The sequence below is a fragment of the Tympanuchus pallidicinctus genome, unplaced genomic scaffold (genome assembly GCF_026119805.1).
Source record: "Tympanuchus pallidicinctus isolate F22 unplaced genomic scaffold, pur_lepc_1.0 scaffold1, whole genome shotgun sequence".
Lineage (NCBI taxonomy): Eukaryota > Metazoa > Chordata > Aves > Galliformes > Phasianidae > Tympanuchus > Tympanuchus pallidicinctus.
In genome coordinates this window covers 53,280,683-53,302,834 of record NW_026294618.1, presented here as the reverse complement: position 1 = coordinate 53,302,834, position 22,152 = coordinate 53,280,683, and the positions used below count along the sequence as shown (strand labels likewise).

Sequence of the window (22,152 nt, the reverse complement as noted above, 5' to 3'; positions counted from 1 at the left end):
AAGTTGTTGCATTTATATCAATAAAGGTCAAAAGAATAGAGACAAGTGTTATTTTAGGCTTGCATGGGGAAAATGAAGAAGAAAAGACCATCTCAGAGGCGGATAGAGCAGTTGGTGCATTTCTGTAACTAGTTGTATGAACCTGGCAGCTTAATCATGGCCCTCATTTTTATGTTTCTTTGAACTCATTAATGTATTCAATTTTATTATTTGTTATTGTCAGTCATACTTCTCTAACGAATTGAGTAGAACTGAATTTTAATTTAACTCAGATAATTTGATGTGTGATCATTAGTGTATGTCTGAGAAATACTCATATTTATTGTGAAATATTGTGGGTTTCCTCAGTTTATCAGAATAAAGGTCAAAATTTCCACCTTCAGATACATTAATTGCATTTGGAAGCTGTGACAGGTAGTTGCACAGAATGAAAGACAGATTTTACTTGTAATCAGTTATATATGATGTAAGTCCCTGTTTTCTGCTCTCAAGTGAGAGAGCTTAGAAGTTGGAAATATTGGAATAATGATTTCCATGTTATATTTGGTGGACTATATATATGCAAGGTGTTGTGTTTTCTGGAATTATTTATTATTTATATTTACTGAATGTATTTTTAAATGTTTTGCCTGACTACACATGCATGCAGACACTCTTTAAAAAACAAAATAAAACAGTACTTGAAGACAAAGCATCTTTTTAATTCAGAGATGATAAATTGATTAATTTTTAAGAAGTTTAATATGTTTTTACTATAACGTATAATGCATATTGTAACTTATAAGAATCACAGTTTGAAATAAGTTTGAAATAAGCAATTTGTTTGCTTTAAGGTTAAAATGAGATTAGAATCCCCAGCAATTTTCCAACTACAGAAAAGCCAGCAGATTTGGTTTGAAAGAGAAGAATGATTATAGAAAAGAGAAGCATTAACATAGAAACACTTCTTAGCATATCTTTTCAGATATTGAAAAGACAGCTTGTATTTTGTGACTTTTATATATATACATATACATAAACTTACATGTAAATATATGCATTTGTACATATATACATTTATATATATATACATATATATGTAACTTCTGTAGATCTTAAAGGGTTTTTTGTGAAATTGTATTTATGTACTCATGCAATCCAATTAAACATTTCCTAAAGCCTATTGACAGAGTAAGGATTGGGCTTATGGATACTTGCATTATCTGTGCAACAAAGATTGAATTTCACAAAGGAAAAGGCAGATTAATTATTTGACCCTAAATAACTATGTAGATGCTGATTCTTGATTCCATTTTGTCTGTAATGTCACTTTCATACAAATCTACACATCTTATAGGTGGAAAAAAAGTTAAAATAGTATAAATTCATCTCTGATATAATTCAGTCTACAGACGTCTTGTACAAGTGGCTTTAGCCATTTCTATGCTCCATGATGATTTTGTGGAACACTCTGCAGTTCAGCTTTTGCTGAGCAATGCATGCCAGCAGCAGCTTATGTATAAATCTACTGGATTCTCAAATAGGTTTAACAACCACAATTGGACTTCTTTTTTTTTTTCATCTTGTTCAACTGTTCTCTCTCATTCCTTTCGTCTTGCAAATTTCTTTATTTTTCATAGTAATGTATTTTTTGAAATGTCAGTTTCCTCAGGAAAGCACAAAACTTTAATGATGGCAAATATCTTAGGAAAAAGTTAGACTTAGCAGCTAGGGTAGAAGCTAAGACTTCAAGCCAAGAGGGCAGTTGTCCCTAGTTAATGAATGCCAGATTCTGAATTTAAAAGTATTTTTAACTTCCCTTCTTCTGTTAGGCAGAATGTCTTCAAAGCATTTAAAAATGTCTACAAGCTAATGGTATATTATTAGCTAGTTGAAGTGATGATGCTTGGTCTTAGGATGTATCTACAGTGGTTTGGATTAGGAGCTTTCACTTTTCCAACTGAAAATCTTCAATTTTTTATTCCTCACTTTGGCATGATTACTGTCATTAAACAATTGTGGAGATCATGAAACTGAATAGTAAAGCATGTACCAGGAGGACAATTAAAGCAGTCCATGCAGAGCTCATGAGATACTTCTGATTCTGGATACTGTGGGTGCCAGGATCACATTGTTTTCCTCTTCTGTCCTTTTCCTCTTTCACGTTTTTGGTGTTGATGTTCTTCATGTGGAGGGGAAAAAAAAAAAGTAAAAAGAAAGAAAAAGCAAACACTGAGCAGAGTGACTCTCCGAGCAGCGAGAAGCTGTTTTGCAGATTTCCCAAAGTGCTGCCTTTGCTTTCCAGGGAGCTTTGGCACAGTCCTCTACCCCAGTGCTCACAGGGGTGAGCTGTGATTGCATCAAAGGACTTGTTGGAGTAGGTTTTGAAGGAGTGGGCTTTTCCCTTAGCAGAAGATAAATAAATAACTAGCACAATATCTCAAAATCAATAGAAAATAAATTATGTAAGTTCTTACATGTTTTCTTTCTCTACATAATATTCACACTACTTTCCAAGAACCTCAGGTAATGTGAAACAGAATATTTTCATTGACTGTTCTTGATCAAGCACTACATGACATGTAAATTCTGCAGGAGATAAGATTGTAATCTTACATTCATTTCATAGGTGGAATGAGGACGTGGCTGAGTAACTTCTCCTTCTGCTATATTTTCCAATGGAGAACAGCCTCAGTATGATAATGGGGCACTCAGCCAGATTCAGGATGGCTCTTTTAAATCTTCCTTTGTTTCATAGCTCTGCAACTTCTTCCCTAGGGAAGAGACTGCATCTTCCTACGTGTCTCTGCAGTGCTTTCTGCTATGAGATCTGGTGCCTTCAGGAACTCCTGGAGAAACAACTCACAAAGCTGGTTATAAGGACTTTATGCTTCCTAAGAAATAAAGTGAATTAAGATGATTTCTCAATAGCTGGGCATAATAGTGATAAGGGCTGTTCAGATTGCAACTGATATCAGCTAGCAAGCTTGTTTTTATGAGTCCGATGGAACACATTACTCCTCATCTTCAAGCAGCATACCTGGTGGAGAGGTGGCTACTTGGAAAGTTCTTAAACTTAAAAAAGTTTTCACTCTTCATATGTGTTTGTGTTAGCAGAACCAGTTATCAGGATAACAGATCAGTATCAAAAACAACAATGTACAGAAAAAATGAAAGGGGCTGCTTGGATGTAGTAGCTGACATCCATCTTCCTTCACATTAGCTCCTTGCAGGATGGCACCAGAGTGGTCCCAAGGTGCAGAGACTGGCAGCCCTTTGTGTAGCACTATGTGCTGCTGCCTGCTGCAGAATCCCCCTGCAGCTAGTTGTGCATTGGCCTGTTCTGCTACTTTGAGCTCCAGGCTGTGGTATGCACATCAGGCTTACTATCCTACAGGGATTTCATTTTCCTCACAGATGGAAGTTAGCTGTGAGCTTTCTCAGAAGCAACTTTCTTAGAAAAAAAAGCATTCTGTTTATTAGTCCACACTTTTTGGACATGGGCTTCAGGATAGCTCTTGCTGGGATCTTTGCCGTGCTCTGTAAACGTTGTTTTGCTTGGTCCTGAGTGTGCCTCTTAATCACACTGCTAAAGCTTTCTGGATTCAGTGACTGCACCTGGAGAAGGCCCTCAGCTCCAAGAGGACTTCTCAGAGGGAGAGAGGGAGGGATCCATGGGTGAGACAGGCACACAGACAGACACACAGACAGGCATGCCTATGTACTGGTCTCCCCATGAAACGGTGTCTATCTCCCTGCACAAGCTGCATGGAGAGTAGCTCCCATGGGTGTGGTTAGCCCTACAGACAGACAGACAGACAAACAGTGCTGTGCAGGGCTAGGAGCAGAGACCTAGGAAGGGAGAGGCACTTAACCGTGGAGCATGCACTGCAGAGGTCCATTTTGAGTATCCTTAGCACTTTCCTTCCAGTCAAAAAAAAAAAAAAGAAAAAGGAAAAAAAAAACGTTAGTAGCAGCACACTCACTTCTGAAATGCTTTAATTTTTGTTTGTCCTTTACTATCTGTTTTTCATTATTTTTGATGTATGTACCTATGTATGCATTGACACGTCTGTGATTGATTATTTCTGCCTATTTGCTGAGTTTGTGTTTTGCTTAACTGTGAGCTGGTATCGTGTAGATGTTTACTAATGTCATGAAAATGAAAATTTGTTTTACATTCATAAGAACACTTCTCAGTATTTCAGTAAATACAACTCTTGCTATATTTTTGAAACTTGTTTTTAGTGCTGTTTCTGCTTGTAATTCTAAAGATGCAGCTCTTTTGTTGCTATCTTTACCTTAGGTGCCAATACTCTGTGTCTTCCATTTGCTTCACTTAATCATATTACTTATTAATATTACTGCCTCTGCTAAGACTTGTTGCTTTAGCTTTTTGTTATCATTGTTGTTTTTCCTAATGCAATTTAAATAAGCTTAAAATGTGGCAGATCCTCAACTGTCCCTAGATTTTCTGCAAGTTCTCTATACCTGTAGTCTTTCCCTGCACCTGACATGTTGTGTAATGGGATGTGTGAACTTCTGAAAATGTCTGTTACCCACTGGTAAGGGAACAGTGCCTATAATCTACCTTCCAGATGAGCTGTAATCAATTTACAGTTTTCCAGCTGCAATGTACAGCATGCCCATGCTAGTTTCAGCACTTTTTGTTTTCTCACTTTACTTTCTTCTTTGAAACAGACTACATTTTCCTCAGGGAAAGTAGTTCCCAAGGCTTGAGGAGTGATAATCTCATAGACAAAAACATGCCTGACATTGCATTTCACTGTTAAGAACAGGAAAAACACTTTATGTAAAGTATCAAATGCTATAGAGTACTTGGGTCATTTAGGTGTATCTACATAACTTTTCCCTTAGAACTGCTTATTTCCCTATAGTTCTGAACTTTCCAATTTATTTATTTTTGAAATCAGCATTAGGAGTGGAAGAACACTGGCAAAAGGCTCAGGAGCACAAAATACTTCAGATTCTGTAGGAGAATTTTTAATGGAAAGCCCAGTTTTAGAGGGCATTCAGAACTGGCAGTGAGGACAGTAGGTTGCATTTTGTAAGCATTTAAACTATTGGATTCCATGCTGGGGATTTGATGGCATCTTTTCAGTCTGCCTCATGCATATTAAATTAAAGTTTTTAAAGACAGAAGATTTCCAGTGATGAAGATGGGCTGCCTCACATCTAACTTGACCAATCTACTGGTCTGAGCTAGCTGCTGAATGCCCTTAGTAGTCAGTGGCAAAAATAGCTGTTTATGTCATCCCAGAATAAATGTCTGAAATAGATGAGCTCAGACATCCCCTTTATGACTCAGTCTCTCTCCATCGAACTTAGAAGAGAGAATCAGCCTGTATTACATACGTAGATCTCAGATGGCTGAATCAGAGATGTGTCCCACCAAAATGGTCAGGGTTATTATGAGAGAAAAAAAAAAAATATTTTGCCCTTAGGAATTTGCAATTTGCCCTTAGGAAAAAAATGATTTTTCTCAGCCACAGCTCCATGTAATTTCTTGACACTGAGCTGAGTATATATGAATAGCGAAAACAGGTCAAACATATAACCAGAAAAAAACCTTAATTATTAAGCATGTTTTGAAGTGTTACATTGGGCATATTTTTATACAAGCACCAAGGTTTCCCATCTCTGATTCCTTTAGAAAAGGGACTTTCTTTTCAGTTAAAGAAGGGCCTGTATTAGAGCACACCAGCAGCTGCCAGTTAATCTTCATGTTCAGTTTCAGAGCAATCTCTGATAAGGAAGTAAAAACTCCAAAAAAAACTTGTTGCCAAGGGTAACTTTGCTTTTTGACAGTGGAATGCTCTAGTAATACCAAAGACCCCAGTGTGGAAATACAAAGGGACTCCAGTTTAAGAGACTGATTGATTGAAAGCCAGAAGGGCAGCTTGTAGCCTTCAGTACCTAAATGAGGGCACTGATTTTTAACTTGAGTGATACCAGACAGTAACTGCTTGTTGTTCTCTGGCTTGAACTTTTACGTTTTGCTAAATGTGATAGATAATTCAAGCAAATTGCATCATGCAGCCTGAAACAAACAAATGTTCTGTGTTGTCCTATATGTTCCCCTGCAAATCAATTTCAGCCTTGGTAAATCAGATTGGGAATGAAATGATATCTTATGCTGCAGAGCTTGCAGGCTCTCTGCTCTTTGGTGTGGAGGGCTCTCTTCAAGCCCTAAGTTGGGTTTTCAGTGTTACAGACTCACATGTGATTGAACTGACTAGAAAATGCAATTTTCCCAAGCATCTCTCTCAGGAAATAAAAGAACTGCTGTCTTCTCTCATATTCTGCTGAATTATTTCATATGTAAAATTATTTCATACATTAATACTGTGATCAAAGATGAAATTACATATTACCACAGGTTTTACTGTCAGACCAAACTTATTATTTCTTAGTGGAATGTATTCTTGTTTTGTGGTAGTCTTCTTTCATTTCTCTTGTATACCTTTACAACAGGAAAACTTAAGCTATGCATCTATTGCTGCATTAGTTATTCCATATTTGGTATGCAAAAATAATCTATTTCATTTCTGGCATCAACAAACATGAACATCTAGTTAATTTAATATAGTTTCTTTCATTTTCTTTTTTTTTTTTTCTCCTTAATTAAAACTATATTCGTCCATCCATCAAGGCAATTTATTCACTAGGCATGTAGTTGGAAAATATGTATTTTCTGTTATATGAAACTTAGAAGTTATGTCAGTTCTGGTTGCATATAAGTCTTAGATGAAAGGGACCTTAACTATGACTAAAGGTGAGAATGCAGAACAGGAAAGTGCTGAATTTGTGAAATCTCTCTGAGATCCACCTCTGTTTCTGAGGTGTTTAGTAGAGAATTGCTATTGATGTACCCCACTATGTTTTGTGCAGCATCTTTTTTCCTTCCTCATCCTTAGCTTTGGTTTTAAAGTGACGTGGTTAGGTAGCACACTGAGAAGATAAGAAAATCCTGTCTAGCAATTGTCTGCAGTTATCCTTTCCACGCTTCTTATTGTAGCAGGTAATAAAATATTTCCAAGAAAAACTGACCCTCTGATGAATAATTGTAAGCCATCTTCTGTGCAAATGGCGGAACAGCAGCTTCACAGGCATCAAAGTCTGACTTGGTGGAGCTTATGCAGTATGAAGTGAGCATCTGGGTGGATCACAGAGCACATCTACTTCTGTCCTATGACACTGTCTGTTATGATTAACTTTATAATTCAGATAAGTCATGTAGTAACATTATCCTAACCAGATTTTCAGTAGGGCCATACTGAACTGATCCAATGTAATTTATATAGAGAAGAAATTTCGTTCTAACCATAGGAAGTGTTATCTTTTCAGGTCCCACCTCTCTGTCTCCAAACGTAGATTTAGTTACTGGTTCAATTTTCAGAGAATAATGCTGGGATATCCCCTCCATTCCTGCTTCCACATCTGTACACAGCAGTTATAGTTATGTCCAAAGCATAGATTCATTGATTGCTGGGGGCAAAATAGAAAGAAAGAGCATTAGTAACAGTGAAAAAATAAGTTAGTCAGACAGTAGCACTCCACCATGTCCCCACATAGCACGTCAATTGACAAAGATGACAACTGAATTGCAGGTAGATAAATTAACAGTTTCCATTTGCAACATGGTTTACGTGAAGTTTTAGATGGTACGGAAATAACTTATATCTTGACCTAATTAAAATTTAACAAACAAACACAGAGCGCTAACCTGAGAAAATAATACGTTATAAGTGAGTTATAGTAAATTGAAAAACGAGTGCTCTTTAGTCTTCTTTCTCTTACCCCTCATTTCAGTGACCTTGCCTTTGCTATCTCCAAAGTTGCTTAGACTGAAACTGTGTCTTTCTGTTTTGTAAACTGCCAGTTACAGTTGTGGTTTCTAGAGAATTATGAGAGTATAATTTCAATATTCTTACTTAACTTTCAAAGACTGTGTCATCTGAAAATGGCACTTGTTTCGTGACTTTACCAGGACTTGGATTATGGTGAGAAAATGTGGAACTCATGATATTAATGGAGACATAATTTAACCTCACACAGGACTCAACAACATCTATTTTACAAATCATCTCATGTCTGTCTGTATGTATGTAAAACATCTAAATAAAAAATTTAGACAGTATGAGCAACAGTTCCTGAGATGTGTTGTGCTGACTCAGGAAGCTGTGCCAAGTCATTGTTGGGCAACATGCATAGTTTATCCCCTACTTTCATTTCAGTAGACTTGAGGTTCCAAATAGTGCAGGCTGGTGACTGCTGAACTCATTCTGTATCCACATGCTTAAAGTCTTTCTTCTTTCCTTTTCTTCACTTCTTCTGAATAAAAATCAGAATTTTGTTCACAGAAAACACGTTTACCTATGTCTGTGTATTTGCCAAACACAAAGCAGACATGCTGGAAATTCTCATGCATTCTGTGTTCAGTAAAGTTTCTTGTTGCTTCCCAAGGAGGAAGAGAAAAAGTTTGATGTTATTAAGTTACGATCAAAGGGAAATTTTTGCAGTTGTGCATAGAATTAAATCTTTTTCCATTGCTAATCTCAAAGAAACAGCTAGACATCACTGTGTATTAATAGTGACTTCATCAAAAAAGGGAATACAAGCATTACTTATAATTATATTTATATGTTCATCTGGGATAAATGCAAAGACTTTATGGACTATTCACCTTGGCTTTAGATCTGAAAAGTATTTGTTTACATATTATTTTATTATCATACTGTTTTCCCAAGAAGGTGATGATGTTACTGATTAATTGCCGATTTGTTCTGTTTGGTGTGGATCAGCTTTGCTGAGAGACTCCAATCCTGCTGAATGCCACAACCACTCTGCCCATGTTCCTGCTGCTTAGGTGTGCAATGAATGCATTGCCGGAAAGCGTAACTGAATGAAACATGTTTTTTCTTGACCCAAGCTTTTTATCAGATTGCTCCTCAGGGTTATAATTTTTAATTGTTGCTAAATGTGTTATCTTAAATCTTCAGACATTCCTCAGGCGGAAACAGTTTTTTAATGAATATTCTTTTTGAGGCATATTTCTTTTGGATTTAGTTGAAATTGCTGTGTGTCTTTCAGATCTGAATTCTTTGTGAGTGGCAAAATTCCAGGCAATTAATTAGGAATAAGAATTTAGGAATAAACTTAATGGCAGAGAGAACAAGGAGCCTTAAATCCATCTCTAATTCTCATTTTGAAATGCTTTGTTTTTCATGGTTATTGTGTTGTTGGATTCCTTTCTCCTAATTAGAATATTTAAGTTGTTCTGCATACTAACCTATAGAAATTCCAGCTGTACAGTGCAATCATTAGCATTTCTTTAATCATGGTAATATGTGAGAATGGCAGGAATTGTGTGAATTCAAAGGTACAGCCTCCTCTCCAACTAACAGGAACAGTAACTTTTATCATGAAGGCCTTATTCTCTTTCTATAAACATTCTGCAGCTTAAAGCTGCAGTATGGTAATTAGTTCTTAATGTGGTATACTAATAAAACTTAAATAAGAGCCTTCACTGAACAACACAGACACTGAGTAAACAAATCTTTTCTTCTTTACACCAAGAACAGGAAATATCTGTGCTCTGAATAAGATTTTCCATTCATGTGGTAAGGACTTGTTTCTCCACACTGATGCTAGAATTTTTATGTGTTTTAAACCAGTTAAAACAAAATGCCAACAATATAACTTAAATAAAGTAAATAAACAAGTCAGCACTGTTATTTCAATTTTGGATTATATCCTGTATTTTAATCTTGCTTTGGGGAAAAAAAAAAACCAGAACAGATATATTAAGGACAAATCATGCAAATTTAAATGGCTTAACTTGTATGGAACCTCTATTTTTGGTCTGGAAAATTTCCATCCTCCAAAGAAACCTTACCTAATCACATTATTAAGGTGGGGGTGGGGATGGTTGCTGCTGCCTGTGCTTTTTTCTCTTTGTATCTCTTTTGTCTTAAAATATAAGAAGCCATATATATCAGTAGCATCACTAGTAATATTTTCTCCAGCTTAAAGCTGTGAAAATAATTTGAATAAATATTTTTATATTTGGAAAACAGTTCAAGGTAAGCAATAATGCTCGTACATAGAGAACTACCAGTGAAACAGGAACTGTGGCTTTGCTAAGGCTACTGCAAGTCATTCACCAAGATATACAACTTTTTACATGAACAGCAGTGTTTAAATTCAGATCAAGATGAATGTAAAGGATTTTGTTAGTAATGACTGAATTTAAGATCTGAATTGTACAGTGAGAAAAACGAAGAGACCCTTGGCTGCAGATGATAGGGCTGATCTCAGTAAAGGTTAGGCAACTAGCCCATGCTTGACTGCAGCCTGTTGAGCATTTGAGGTATCTCTTTCAGCCCTAGCTGCTCTGTGACATTAAATTAATGCTTTCTGACAGACGGGGTTGGGGGCTGGGAGGGTGGTCCCTGTCTGACCTCAGGATTCCTGAACTTGTGGCTGAAAGTCTGCAGCAGATTAATGTTGCAGATATGATGCTGGCCTAGACAGGCTTTCCTCCTGACATGAGATAGCTGTTGGGGTTAAAATCTTGGTCTGCCCTGGAGTCATGGACTTAAATTTCTCTCCTAGCTCTAGGGCACATTTCCAGCTCTTGGGCTTTTGCTCAAGCTCACCTTTAGGATGTGTGGAAGAACGAATGCTAAGTAGAAGGCAACTAGTATTTGAAAACACTAGAAAATGTATATGAAAATCAAACCATATTATTATTGAGATTTTTTTTTTTTTTTTTTTTTTTTTTTCCTGGAATACACAGAGTTTTTTGCCGAAAAAGACAACTTTATTGAGCCAAGTATTTCTACATGTTTGCTTTTCTGAAGAAAAATCATAAACCTTCAGTGAGATGTCTTAGATAAATATTTGTTTTTTCCAAGACTGCATTTTTGGGGAAAAAAATTTGGAAAAATCTTGATGACATTTTGAACTTTTCTAAATAGGACAATTACTTAAATATATGTACGCGGTATACATTGTGTAAGAAGTACAAATTCCAAAGTAATCAGTAGAAAGGTGGTAGTTCTTCCCAAAGTTGAGTACAGAAAGCAGAGAGCAAAAACCTTGGCCTCCGTTTCAAAATTTCTCTACAGCAAACTCAGCCAGCCCTCAGTTTCAAAACCGTCACTTTTTGGTCTGAGTTTAATCAAGGACATGGCAATCTCAATAAAATAACCAACCACAGACTAGAAACAATCTTAGATATAACAGTGCCAGGACAAAATCTTGTGTCAAATTTTTATTCTCAGTTTTCAGATGATAGAAAAATGTTTTTCCTCTGTGTTGCCAGAGGCTACATTCACACAGTGTTATATAAGGCTAAGGCAGACATTTACAGTGGCGATATGCCATGCCATAGTGTCTTTCAGTTAGTAGAGGTGATGGTAGGATGTTTGGTATTTTATGATGTTCTCCAGAGGGAACAGGAAATCTAGGTAGCTTGATAGTTGTGTTGCTGAAGTCAGTCTGTTGAAGACTCTGGGCTTAATGCATCTGCTCTTTTCACAAGCCTACTCTCTCTCATTTTCAGTATCTCAGGCTTAGTTGAGGACTACATGCCTTCTAATTTGTTGCACATTTCCTGGCATGGTCAACACTGCTGAACAGCTGATGCCCAGGTATGGTTGAGGCAACTTTATCATCAATTTTTAGAGAGTTTAGCTCTATGAATATATGAACATGGCATCACAGGTAGATTCAAAGATAAGAATTGTCTGTGGTTGGTATTTATTAGTGTACATATGGCTAAAGGAGATTAGGAGTCACGATATGATTATGTAATAGATTAATGGAAGCAGAATTTAATGGAACACTTTGAAATGTAAAAATAAGTTGGAGCTTGCTTTTGAGCCTGAGAAAATAAAATTACTTTTTAAAATGACATTTCTGTGTAGAATTGTCATTGGAACAAGACCAAAAACCTGTTGCCATTTTTCATATACAAAAATAAATTCAGCATTTTGTTTTCTTAAGTTCACTGAACTGCATTTTGTAAAGTGGACACTATGGAGAGATTTTGGAGATAGTTTACTGACTTTCATCATTCACGCAAACAGGCACGAAGAACAAACCACAGCTGTAACATCAAAGAAAGCAAAGCAAATAAAAAAAGGGAAAAAGAAGAGAATAAGCAAAAAAGACTTCCAGCTTTCTGGAGATATTTTTTTCCTTGCAGGAAATCTAACTTAGATTATGCTCTTAGAAATGCTGTTTGCTTTTTCATCCTCTTCAATGTGTCTTACATTAGAATCTTGACCCCGCTTATCAGCAGCTTGAGATGCAAGCCTCTGTTAGAATTTTTGCCTGCTTTTTTTCTTTTTTGCTTTTTTTTTTTTTTTTTTAAGAAACAAAGACATGTTCTATGTTCAATTTGTATAACAGGTAAAAGGTTAATAGATAACAGAGAAGAGAGGAATTAGAAGTTGAAGTTGAGTAATGCAGGCATTCTTTGTTCATGTGTTGTAGACATGTTGACTAGAATACGGTTTCTGGTAAGTGAATGGTGGGAAACATAAGTCTTAACTAATTTAACTTGATAATGAATTGAAAATTTGTTATTCTGTATTTTGAAAGTCAGTAAAAATACTGACTCAAAAGAGAAGTGCCGAGGGATACAGTAATTACATAAGGAGGTCCTTAAAACCTCTCCACCTGCCGCATCGGTTATGCTACTCAAACTCCATAACCATAACACATAATTTCTTGGTTGTAAAAAGCATTGCTTTTATTTTGCCTGATATCTCCTTCTTTGGGACCCTGATTTGATGTGGTGGGTGAGTAGAGCACATCTATTGTTATTTACCTCTGTCAGAGGGAGTTGGGTTTGTTCATGTATGTTAGTGTACTCAGTACATCAGAAAGATGTTTCATTCAAGCTTTCAGAAAAGGTAGAAAAGATCTAAAAAGTAAATTGTCATGAATAATAAAAGAGCAGCTTCTTTTTGCAGGTTTCATGAAAAGCAGGGGAGGGTGATTTTTGGGTATCCACTTATTTTTCACAGTTCCAAATGCTTTCAGCAATTGGTGGGCACAGGGCTTTTGTTCACAGAGCCCCTGGCAGTTATGAAATGTCAAGCAGAAAATGCACTTTGCCTGCTGGTGGAGAAGTCACTGAGGTGCCTTGGCAGTAGTGCACTATCTCTGCAGGCTTATTCATGGCATGGCAAAGAGATGAACCCTGACAGCTGGTTCTTCCTTGCATCGCAGCTACAATTAAGGCACCACAGATCAACATCAAAGAATAGAGTAAAATGGAAAAACTAGTGTTTTAGATAGTTATATGCGTATTCTCTTTAAGTTTAGATATTTTCCCTCACTGCCTTGGCTAACAGGAGGTGAAAATGAAGGGCTGACTTCCATTCTCACTACAACATTCTGATTTGCTCAGGTATTGATGGATGAAAGTGTCACTTGAGTGTCACCTTACACTACAAGTACAAAGTAAACAAAGCCTATGTATAAACAAGATATCAATAAAAATGAATTCCTTAGATCTGTAGAGTTTATTGACTACTATATAATATGCCAACTTTTATCACATTTTTTTCTGTATTTCTCTCTCTGCCCTAATTTGCCATAGTAAGTTACTGTCTTTTCATGAATATTATAAAAGTAGCATGGTTTCCCAAGACAAGAATACAAGACAGTTATAGTGACTTACAGCATGGGGTCATCATCGTTGTGTCTGGAGAACTGCAAAAGTAATCCTTAGCTTAGTTTTCAGTTCCGTGGTTTGAGGATAAAATACTACCAAAACCCAAAATACTTTATGCTTTAAAAATTCAAATAGATGGAAACTTTGAATGTGTGCATAAAACAGTACACATTTTGTAAATGAATGCCTGTTGGAGACTGATACAGAGCCGTTTGTATTAGTAATAACCTTGTAGAGATGAGTCCAACTAATTGTGTTATCACTCACTGGGGCTGCAAGTACTCTGGAAACAAGGCTACCCTCATTGAGATATTTAATTGTAGATACATTCTCTAGCAGCTGATTTTAAATCTGGGACTACTTATGTGTATCTTTAAATGCTTTAGCAGTTTATTAGATTTGGCTTCACGTTTGAGGAACTCTGTCGTTTTTCATCATTATTTGTAAGGCAGGCCAGAAAACAAGAATTCTGTTTATTGAAAAAAAAAGTGAGATCTGGGAATTTCTTTTCTGCTTGGAGCAAACTAAGCTGTACAGATGATCTTGTGGAAAGACAGAAAGAAGGTGGCAATTTAAAGAACCTTCTCACACTATAAGCTACAATGACAAATAGCTGAGTAAGTAGGGCAGCACTCACCTGGGGTGTAGAAGTGGCATGTGTAAATCCCTGCTCCAGTCACTAGAATAGGGGGTAAGACAAATGTTTTAAATATTATTTTCTGCTGAAGATATTCCACTAATTAACTATAGCTATCTACTCACTGGGTCAGAGAAAGGAAACTTAGCACAACAGCAGGGCTTGCTCATCTTCCAGATCTCATTTCAGTCAGAAACAATGCTTGTGAACTTCAGGAAGGTGACCTAAGTGAGCAGTTTCTACTAATGAAATTTTCCTACATTTTTAATAAGATTTTTGACCTACTCCTTGTAGTTTCTATTTTTTTTTCTTTTCTATTTGTTGAAAAGGAAAGAGAGAAGCTGGTATTTCTCTAACCAAGTTATAATAAAAATGTATGAAAGGTCTAACTTCACTGCTCCTTTTTGTTATTTCTTGGTGCATCTGAAGAATATGAGATGTCCTAGAAGATACACTGGAAAGATGCTCAGGGACTGTTTGTTTTTTATTTTTTCTTTACTAAAGAGTTGAACAAAACTGTCTTCTGGTGTGCTGTTTTTATTTAGGTATCTGACATTAAGAAATCACTGACAGGATGTGAGTTTCTAATTCTGATGATATCCCATTGTTCTGAGAGGAAGTTGGTTTTGAAGCACAGTAAAGTAAGCACAGCAGGTGTTGAGATCTTGTAGCAGCATGCAGAGCTATCAAGTGTTTGGACAAAACTGTTATTTTTTTCTTGGTAGATACAGGGATAGCATTTCCATAATCAACTCCCTGACTAATCCATACATTATGTGGAAATGCTGCATTTCCGTGATATATGCTGCTGTTTAATGTATAAGATGCCATGATATGATTCTTCAGTATTTGGATGAATGCACATGTATACGAAAAAGCAGAGGAAAGAAACAACATCAGTCTGAAAGGGACACCTGAATCTGTGTCAGTCAGCCTCACATAGATGAGTATTAATTCTTATACCTTATATCTGATGGGAAAACTGACTCTTAACGCCTTTTCAAAAATACTTCTACTCTCATGGAAAAGTAATTCATGAGAATGGTATTGCTAACTAAAATAGGGATTACTGAAAACAGTACAGAAGATTTCTTGTGAAACATTTTGGTTCTGCCGTTAGAACAAAACTTTGGTGTGTCAATGCAAGTTGGCACCCTTCCATTGACTTCTGAGCACAGTGAGGTGGGTGGTTTGGGTTGTGCACTTCATGGAAGACATACACATAACTCAGCAGCAGTTAGACTCCCCAAGAGCATGACTTCAGCGGTACTTTGTGGATTTATATCAACAAAAGTGGTCTCGATATGCACTTCTGCCTGTCCTTCCTCTTCTGTAATTGCTTTAGTGGTTTGAAGAATATACAGAGATACATTTCTGTGACAATATTGTGCTGAAAATGTTTTAATAAGGTAAGAAACTCTTACCCTGCTCTTGTACCTGGGATTTGTGTTCAAAATAAATAGGTGCAATTTTAGGATTTATATATATTTTCTTTGTATTTTTTTTTCCTTCTGCTTAAAATGCCTTTGATTTCCTAACAGTATTAAAATGCAATACTGCACAGGTACCTGCATCTTCAATGTTGCATTGCTAAGCTTTAGATTTCTTGTGAACATATTTACAGAAAATGTTCAGCTTACACAACTTGAAAGTAGATATGACAGATTGGGATGCAGTCTTTGAAAGTGAAACAAGGGAAAAAACTCCTTTCATTTTAATATAGTTTTCTATATGCTGATGTTTTGTGGAATATTATCTTTCTGAAAAGCAAAGTAACTTTTTTCAGAAGTATTCATGGTTGCCTCAGGGGTGTCATCACTGACAGAGATGATTTAACATCATCCATCCAAAGAGAGAGCAAGCACTGTTTTATATCAGAATGAAATTTTGGACTACCCTAAAGTTCAGTGGCCAAATTATACTAGGGGCACCCCTGCACACCCGAGAACCCTCCAGCTCCTCACTGCCACAAGCAGACTGGAGCATCCAGCCTCTGAGGAATATCTTAATAAAGTCTTTACAACTGAGCAGATTATAAATTCTAAATTTTCATAGATGTCTGAAACATTTGAAAGTCCATCTTGAGCTGAGGTTATACCTCCAGGCTCGCCCTACATGCGCATAATTAATAGGCAACTTCAGTTGCCTATTAATTAGTAATAGTGCAAAAGAGTGCAAAAGAGGCAGAGATGGGGCTGAAAAGCTCTGCACAGTTCTGATACCAGCCTGGTTTAGCTGAGCAGACACCCCGACATGCTGGAATGTGGCTAAACGGGGCTGGACAGGGAGAAAGACAAGTGACAGTACAAGGCTGGGGTGGGAGAAGAGAGAAAGGACAGATGGCAACGTAGCTTGAGTCAGGACACAGGTTTTCCTTTCTGTTCCTTGTTGATGCACTTAAATGAAGATGTTTTTAATGCTCGCAGTTGCAGAGTGCTGAAGTAGCATCTCAATGTAGCATCAATCTAACTTTGAGGCTTCTCTTTCAGTATAAGTGCACAATGTACTTTGTAGTTCTATCCGTACACCTTAATTGAAACAATCATATCTGAGATATATTTTCTTTCCTTTTCTTCTTTGTTCTACCTTTGATAGGTTGAGCCGTTGATTCAGAAGGGCCATGAGAACCTGGTGCACCATATCTTGCTCTATCAGTGCAGCAGCAACTTGAATGACAGCGTACTGGATTACGGGCATGAGTGTTACCACCCCAACATGCCAGACTCTTTTTTTACATGTGAGACGGTCATTTTTGCATGGGCCATTGGAGGAGAGGTAGGACAAATAGCTATCTAGTGTGCTGCATGAAGTGGGGATTAGGAGGATGTATATCATAATGAAGCTTCCTTCTAGTACGTTAGTGATTTCTTCATGTGTCTTTTTTTAAGGTTGTACAGTCAACCTCTAAATGCTTCACCACCAAGTCCTCCACTTCTTGTTGGCTTTCTAAGTGCTAGGTACAATGAACTTTTTGAGTGACAAGCTTAAAGTGATGAAAAAAGTATAGACCAAATCTATATTTTAAGTAAAGAAGGATGGCTGGGAGCATGGAAGTCTGTCACCATATAATCTTGTCCTATACAATAAAGGAATGCATTGCTTTCATCAATGAAAATAGATATCTGTTATCTGTGGAGAATGGCAGAGTTAAAAGCACTGTATGTGACTGCATCAAAGGCTTTGCTAGACATAGATCTATTTCATTTTGTACCCCAACAGCATCTTGATTGTAGTACTGCCCAACTGGGGCATAATATTCTGAAATTTCCTTCCCAAACCTAAAAGTCATCATTTCAGTGTTAAAGTGATTGTGTATTGCTGCAGAGCCAGCACAAGGAGTGCTTTATTTGTGGCAGTGGGATGTATCTACTGAAAACATAGTAGATGCCATATTAACCCACACGCTGATTTCAGCGTATTTCACATGCTAATTTAAACTGCTGTTAATGCTTTCAGCTGACATAAGACAGCACTACTGCCATATGAAGCATCCCAACCTTTTTTAACCTCCTTGCTTCACTGTTTGCAAGCTCAGTCTTGATATGGGCAAAAGGAGGGACTGCGGAGATGACAGTTTCTGGAGTCTTTGCTTGCCAGCCTGCAGTCCAGCAACTGTTTCTGAGTGCTGCAGTGTGAGAAAGCTGGAGCTGCTACATGTACAAACTGAAAGAAGCTTAATCCACTATGAGCATTATCTCCGATGTACACTTTGTTCATTTTTGCCATCAGCTATGCTCTGACCTACTACTTTCAACTTTCTTAATCTAAGTGAAATAAAAAATTCATATAAATAACTTCTCATTTGACTACTGTTATGGAAGCTTTTGCAAGGATGCTCCTCTTGTTGAAGATCCACAGAGAGCAACCTGGAAGATCTGGGTTACACTCGAGTTTACTGGAGTACTCAGTGCTTCAGTTTATGCTTATGTAGCATGAAGGTCATAATATTTATAACTATATACTAAGATTAATTCTTGAATGTCCATCGAGAATGAGAAAGTTAGGATCTCAAATTGCTTATTAAAATACTATCTGTATAACATAAAATGGGGCAGATTCATTCCTCATAATGTGAGTATGGTAAATGAGTTCACCTATAAGATACTGGTGTTTTGCTTTGAATCAGGCATGAACTTCTGAAACAAATCTCTCAGTTATCCCCCCTTTAACTAAGCTCCTTTGTTTGTAACGTCATCCTTTTTGGGAGGATAAAGTTAAATTTAATGTTTGGGGATGAACCCAGCACTTCTCAACGAAAAACGGAATTCAGTGCATAAGGCTGACTGTAGAGATTGTCCAAGGAAAGTAGACTGAGGACAGTGAGTCCAGCACAACCTGTTGTGCTGTACAGCTCTATTCCTTTCTCACCATATGGCTTACTAATGTCAATGTGCCACAAAGACAGTTTTTATTGTTGAAATCATTTTGCTTAAAATGCACTGATTTGTACAGGAAAAATAATCTAATTATGAGCGACCACTGTATTCCCTGCAAATTACTGCTTTTGTAAACTAGAAGCATTTAAAACATAGACTCACTTTTTCATAAGGATTTTATTGTCGGACTAAATGCATAATGATGCACTGTTTATACATCTCAAATGGCATTTCCATTTTCGACTCAAGCAATAAGGAAAGAATAAATAATCACAAGATCATAAGATAATGCAGGTTGAAAGGGACTTTGGGAAGCCTCTAGTCCAGCCTACTAATCGAAGCAGTGTCAGTCATGAGGTCAAACCAGGTTGTTCAGGGCTTTATCCTCTAGCAAGCATAAAAGCTATTAATTTACACTGGCCTAGTTACCTAGTGCATGCAGTATTAATAAATATATTATGCTACAATGTCACATTCAGAACGTTTTAAAATAAATGACATTTATAAATTGTATCATTTGCCTGATTGTATCATTGCAAAGCAGTAATTGTATTCATATATAAAAAATGAACTCTTAAACATGGGAAAAGTTCATTTTCTCAGTGTGTATGTGTTGATTCCAGGGCTTCACCTACCCTCCCCATGTTGGATTATCCATTGGCACAGCAGCTGACCCTCAGTATGTTCTTATGGAAGTGCATTACGACAATCCGACGTACACCGAAGGTTTGTACCCTCAAGTTCTGTAAAATAAGTAATACTGGAAAATGTACTCATTGCATCACACTGCAAATAGAACAGATGCAAAGCTGAGGCTCATTTTCCCCTTCTTGATGTTTTCTGACTCTCAGTGTTTTCCTCACTGCACTAAGAAACATAGCCTGAAGAAAGTGGGGGATTCAGAGATACAAAGAATTGTGGACCAGGTGAATACACCTTTGATCAAGACATTCTTTGTGTTATCTCTCTCTGTATTCTTAGCTTTTGCTCAGAAATCCAATCAGACTGAGAGATAGCAGCACATCAACCAGACTGCAAGATAGCATCGCAGAGAACAAGCTTTTTATAAGCTTTGAAGTATTTTTTAATACATCTGCCTGTGGGCAATTTCAGAAAGTAAAATAAAAATTCAGATTGTTGGTCATTCATTATGTAAAAACAGTTTGTCTTAAATTATAAGGTTCACTTTTATAATGCTATTTGTTAATCTTCACTCTAAAATTTATTTATATCTAGAAAAAACAAAAGGAAGTTTTGTTTTAATTTGTGAAACTAAGACGCTCAGTAAATCTAGAATACTTCAAAGCCGACTTTTGAAAAGTTCAGTAATGTTTTCTGCTTTTATACAAAACTTTGTTGAGCTTCTATGCCTAAGGATACTCTGATTACTGGAATAAGTGAACTGGGTAAAATCCATTGCACAGTGTACAAGTCCTTTACAGCCGCATGCATTTAAATAAAAACTTCTGTGTTGGCTGGGGCATTCCATCTTACTGCTATTCCCTCTCTTCATGATGTCTGAGAAGAACTTTCTAAAAATTGTTTTATTTAATGACAGACTTTCATCCTTCAACATGCATGGTCTTATGTGATACAGTAAGCTTATTTTGCGTCCCTGTCCCTGGACACATTCAGAATCAGACTGGAAGGGGCTCTGAGCAACCTGGTCTGGATGTAGGCATCCCTCTTCTTACAGGAGAGATGGACTGGATGGTCTTTAAAGATTCCTTCCAACTCAAATGATTCTATGATTCTATCCTTGGTAGAACATGATTTCCCATCAAATATTACCTGAAAGCTCAACACATCATGTGCAGAAAACCTCTTTTCAAATTGGACTGTGTTCTAAATTCACTTTTTTATTTTAATCAATTGTGCTATATGATTTTGTCTTAGCTTAAGTGACACATATAAAATCTGGGAATCGGGAGTTTTGTTTCCTTTGTAAGCAATGGGTGCATCTTTGCCATATTGAGACAGTGTGAGTGATCACAGAGACTCACTAAGACCTGGGAAAATTCAGAGATCATTGGCAAAGCAAGGTGTGTGCGATCCAGGTGGTTTCTCTTCTCCCTGGCAAAACACACAGTATAAGATTGTTACAGGAGAGGGAGGGGAAGAACCCGAGTGCTCTCGCTGCTTGAGTCTGGGTGCAATTCCTGAGTCCTCCCACCCATCCTGCCACCAGGTCTCCTTCACCATTGTTTTCCCATTTCAGGGTCTGTGTTTTCCCAGTTTGGGTCTTGTGGTTAAGCCAGCAGCCTCAGCTCCGCATGTGGAGCAGTGTTTGTCTAAGTGACTCAGATTCATAATCAGTGCTGGCTCCTGGTCAAGCTCAAAAATGTATGAACTGGTTCTAGCTTGGCGGATTCTGAATGCTTCTTTTTCAGGAACACCCACTTTTAATTTGAAAGATGACTTTTCTTGAGTCTTTTTATCAAGAACTCTTAGATATAAAAATTTCTGGTGTTTAGATGTTATCAGGAGGCTTAAGGGGGGAGCACCATGAAGGAAAAATTCAAATTGATGAGATTACAGGTAGCTTCAGAAAGAGAATGAATACAGATGCCAAAATGAATTAACATCAAGATGTGAGACAGCGTATATTAACTGAAATATAATGACTTGTATATTACAGATAGTCTCATAGTTCTCTACCACTCATACGTGATTGTGCATAGCTCATAGCATTTGTTCCTTAATTTTTATGAACTATGCTGTCTCAGGTGTTACAGTGGCTGGGTGACTTATCACCTCCTGTATCCCTCTCTCATTTGTCTATCTTAAAATAGCATGCTGAATTTGTACTGATGTAAAATTTGGTTTCAACCACTACTATGTCTGTTAGTTTTTTTAGAAGACTGATAGAGGAAGAAGCCTCTTACCTTCTCTGAGATACTTGGCAACGTTTTTGCATTTTTGATTTCAAAGCTGAAATTTGAAAAAGCACAACAAACAGGAAGGTAACAGATGAGATAACACAGAATTTAGGGCTTGTGCAACACAAAGCTGTCTTTGTTTCTGCTTATATCTTGCCTCATAAAAATAGCTAAGGCAAGATAAATAATTATAATACCTTAGTGGATGGAGACAACATAAATTCTGAGTAGATACATAAACAAATGAGTACGGCCAAATTTCTAGATGAATGAAGTAGATTCATACTATTCTCACTCTTAAAGCTAAACCTTCTAACAGCAGGCCTTTGCTCTTTAAACTACTCTTGTAATCAAGAGAAATCCTTGGGGGGAGGATTAAATTCCATTGCAGTTCCCTTGCCTTCTGTATTCAGCCTGGTAGTATTATATTTAAATTTGTGATTTAAGAAGCTTTTTCTCATATCTTTAGTTGATGATCTCTTAATTGGGAAAATTGAAAAAGGATATGTTTGGTCATCGGAGGTATGCTGTGATGTGACAGGCAATCCAGAAGGAAAAAATATTATT

General features: G+C 36.9%; 1 protein-coding gene across 1 annotated transcript in view; it reads left to right on the top strand.

The window, feature by feature from the left end:
* Positions 1-22,152, top strand: part of MOXD1 (monooxygenase DBH like 1) — a 51,914-nt gene that overhangs the window by 15,789 nt on the left and 13,973 nt on the right. Inside the window, exons 5-6 of the mRNA XM_052700218.1 lie at positions 16,926-17,105; positions 19,330-19,432. Of these exons, the coding sequence (XP_052556178.1) occupies positions 16,926-17,105; positions 19,330-19,432 (283 nt within the window). The remainder of the gene's footprint in view (positions 1-16,925; positions 17,106-19,329; positions 19,433-22,152) is intronic.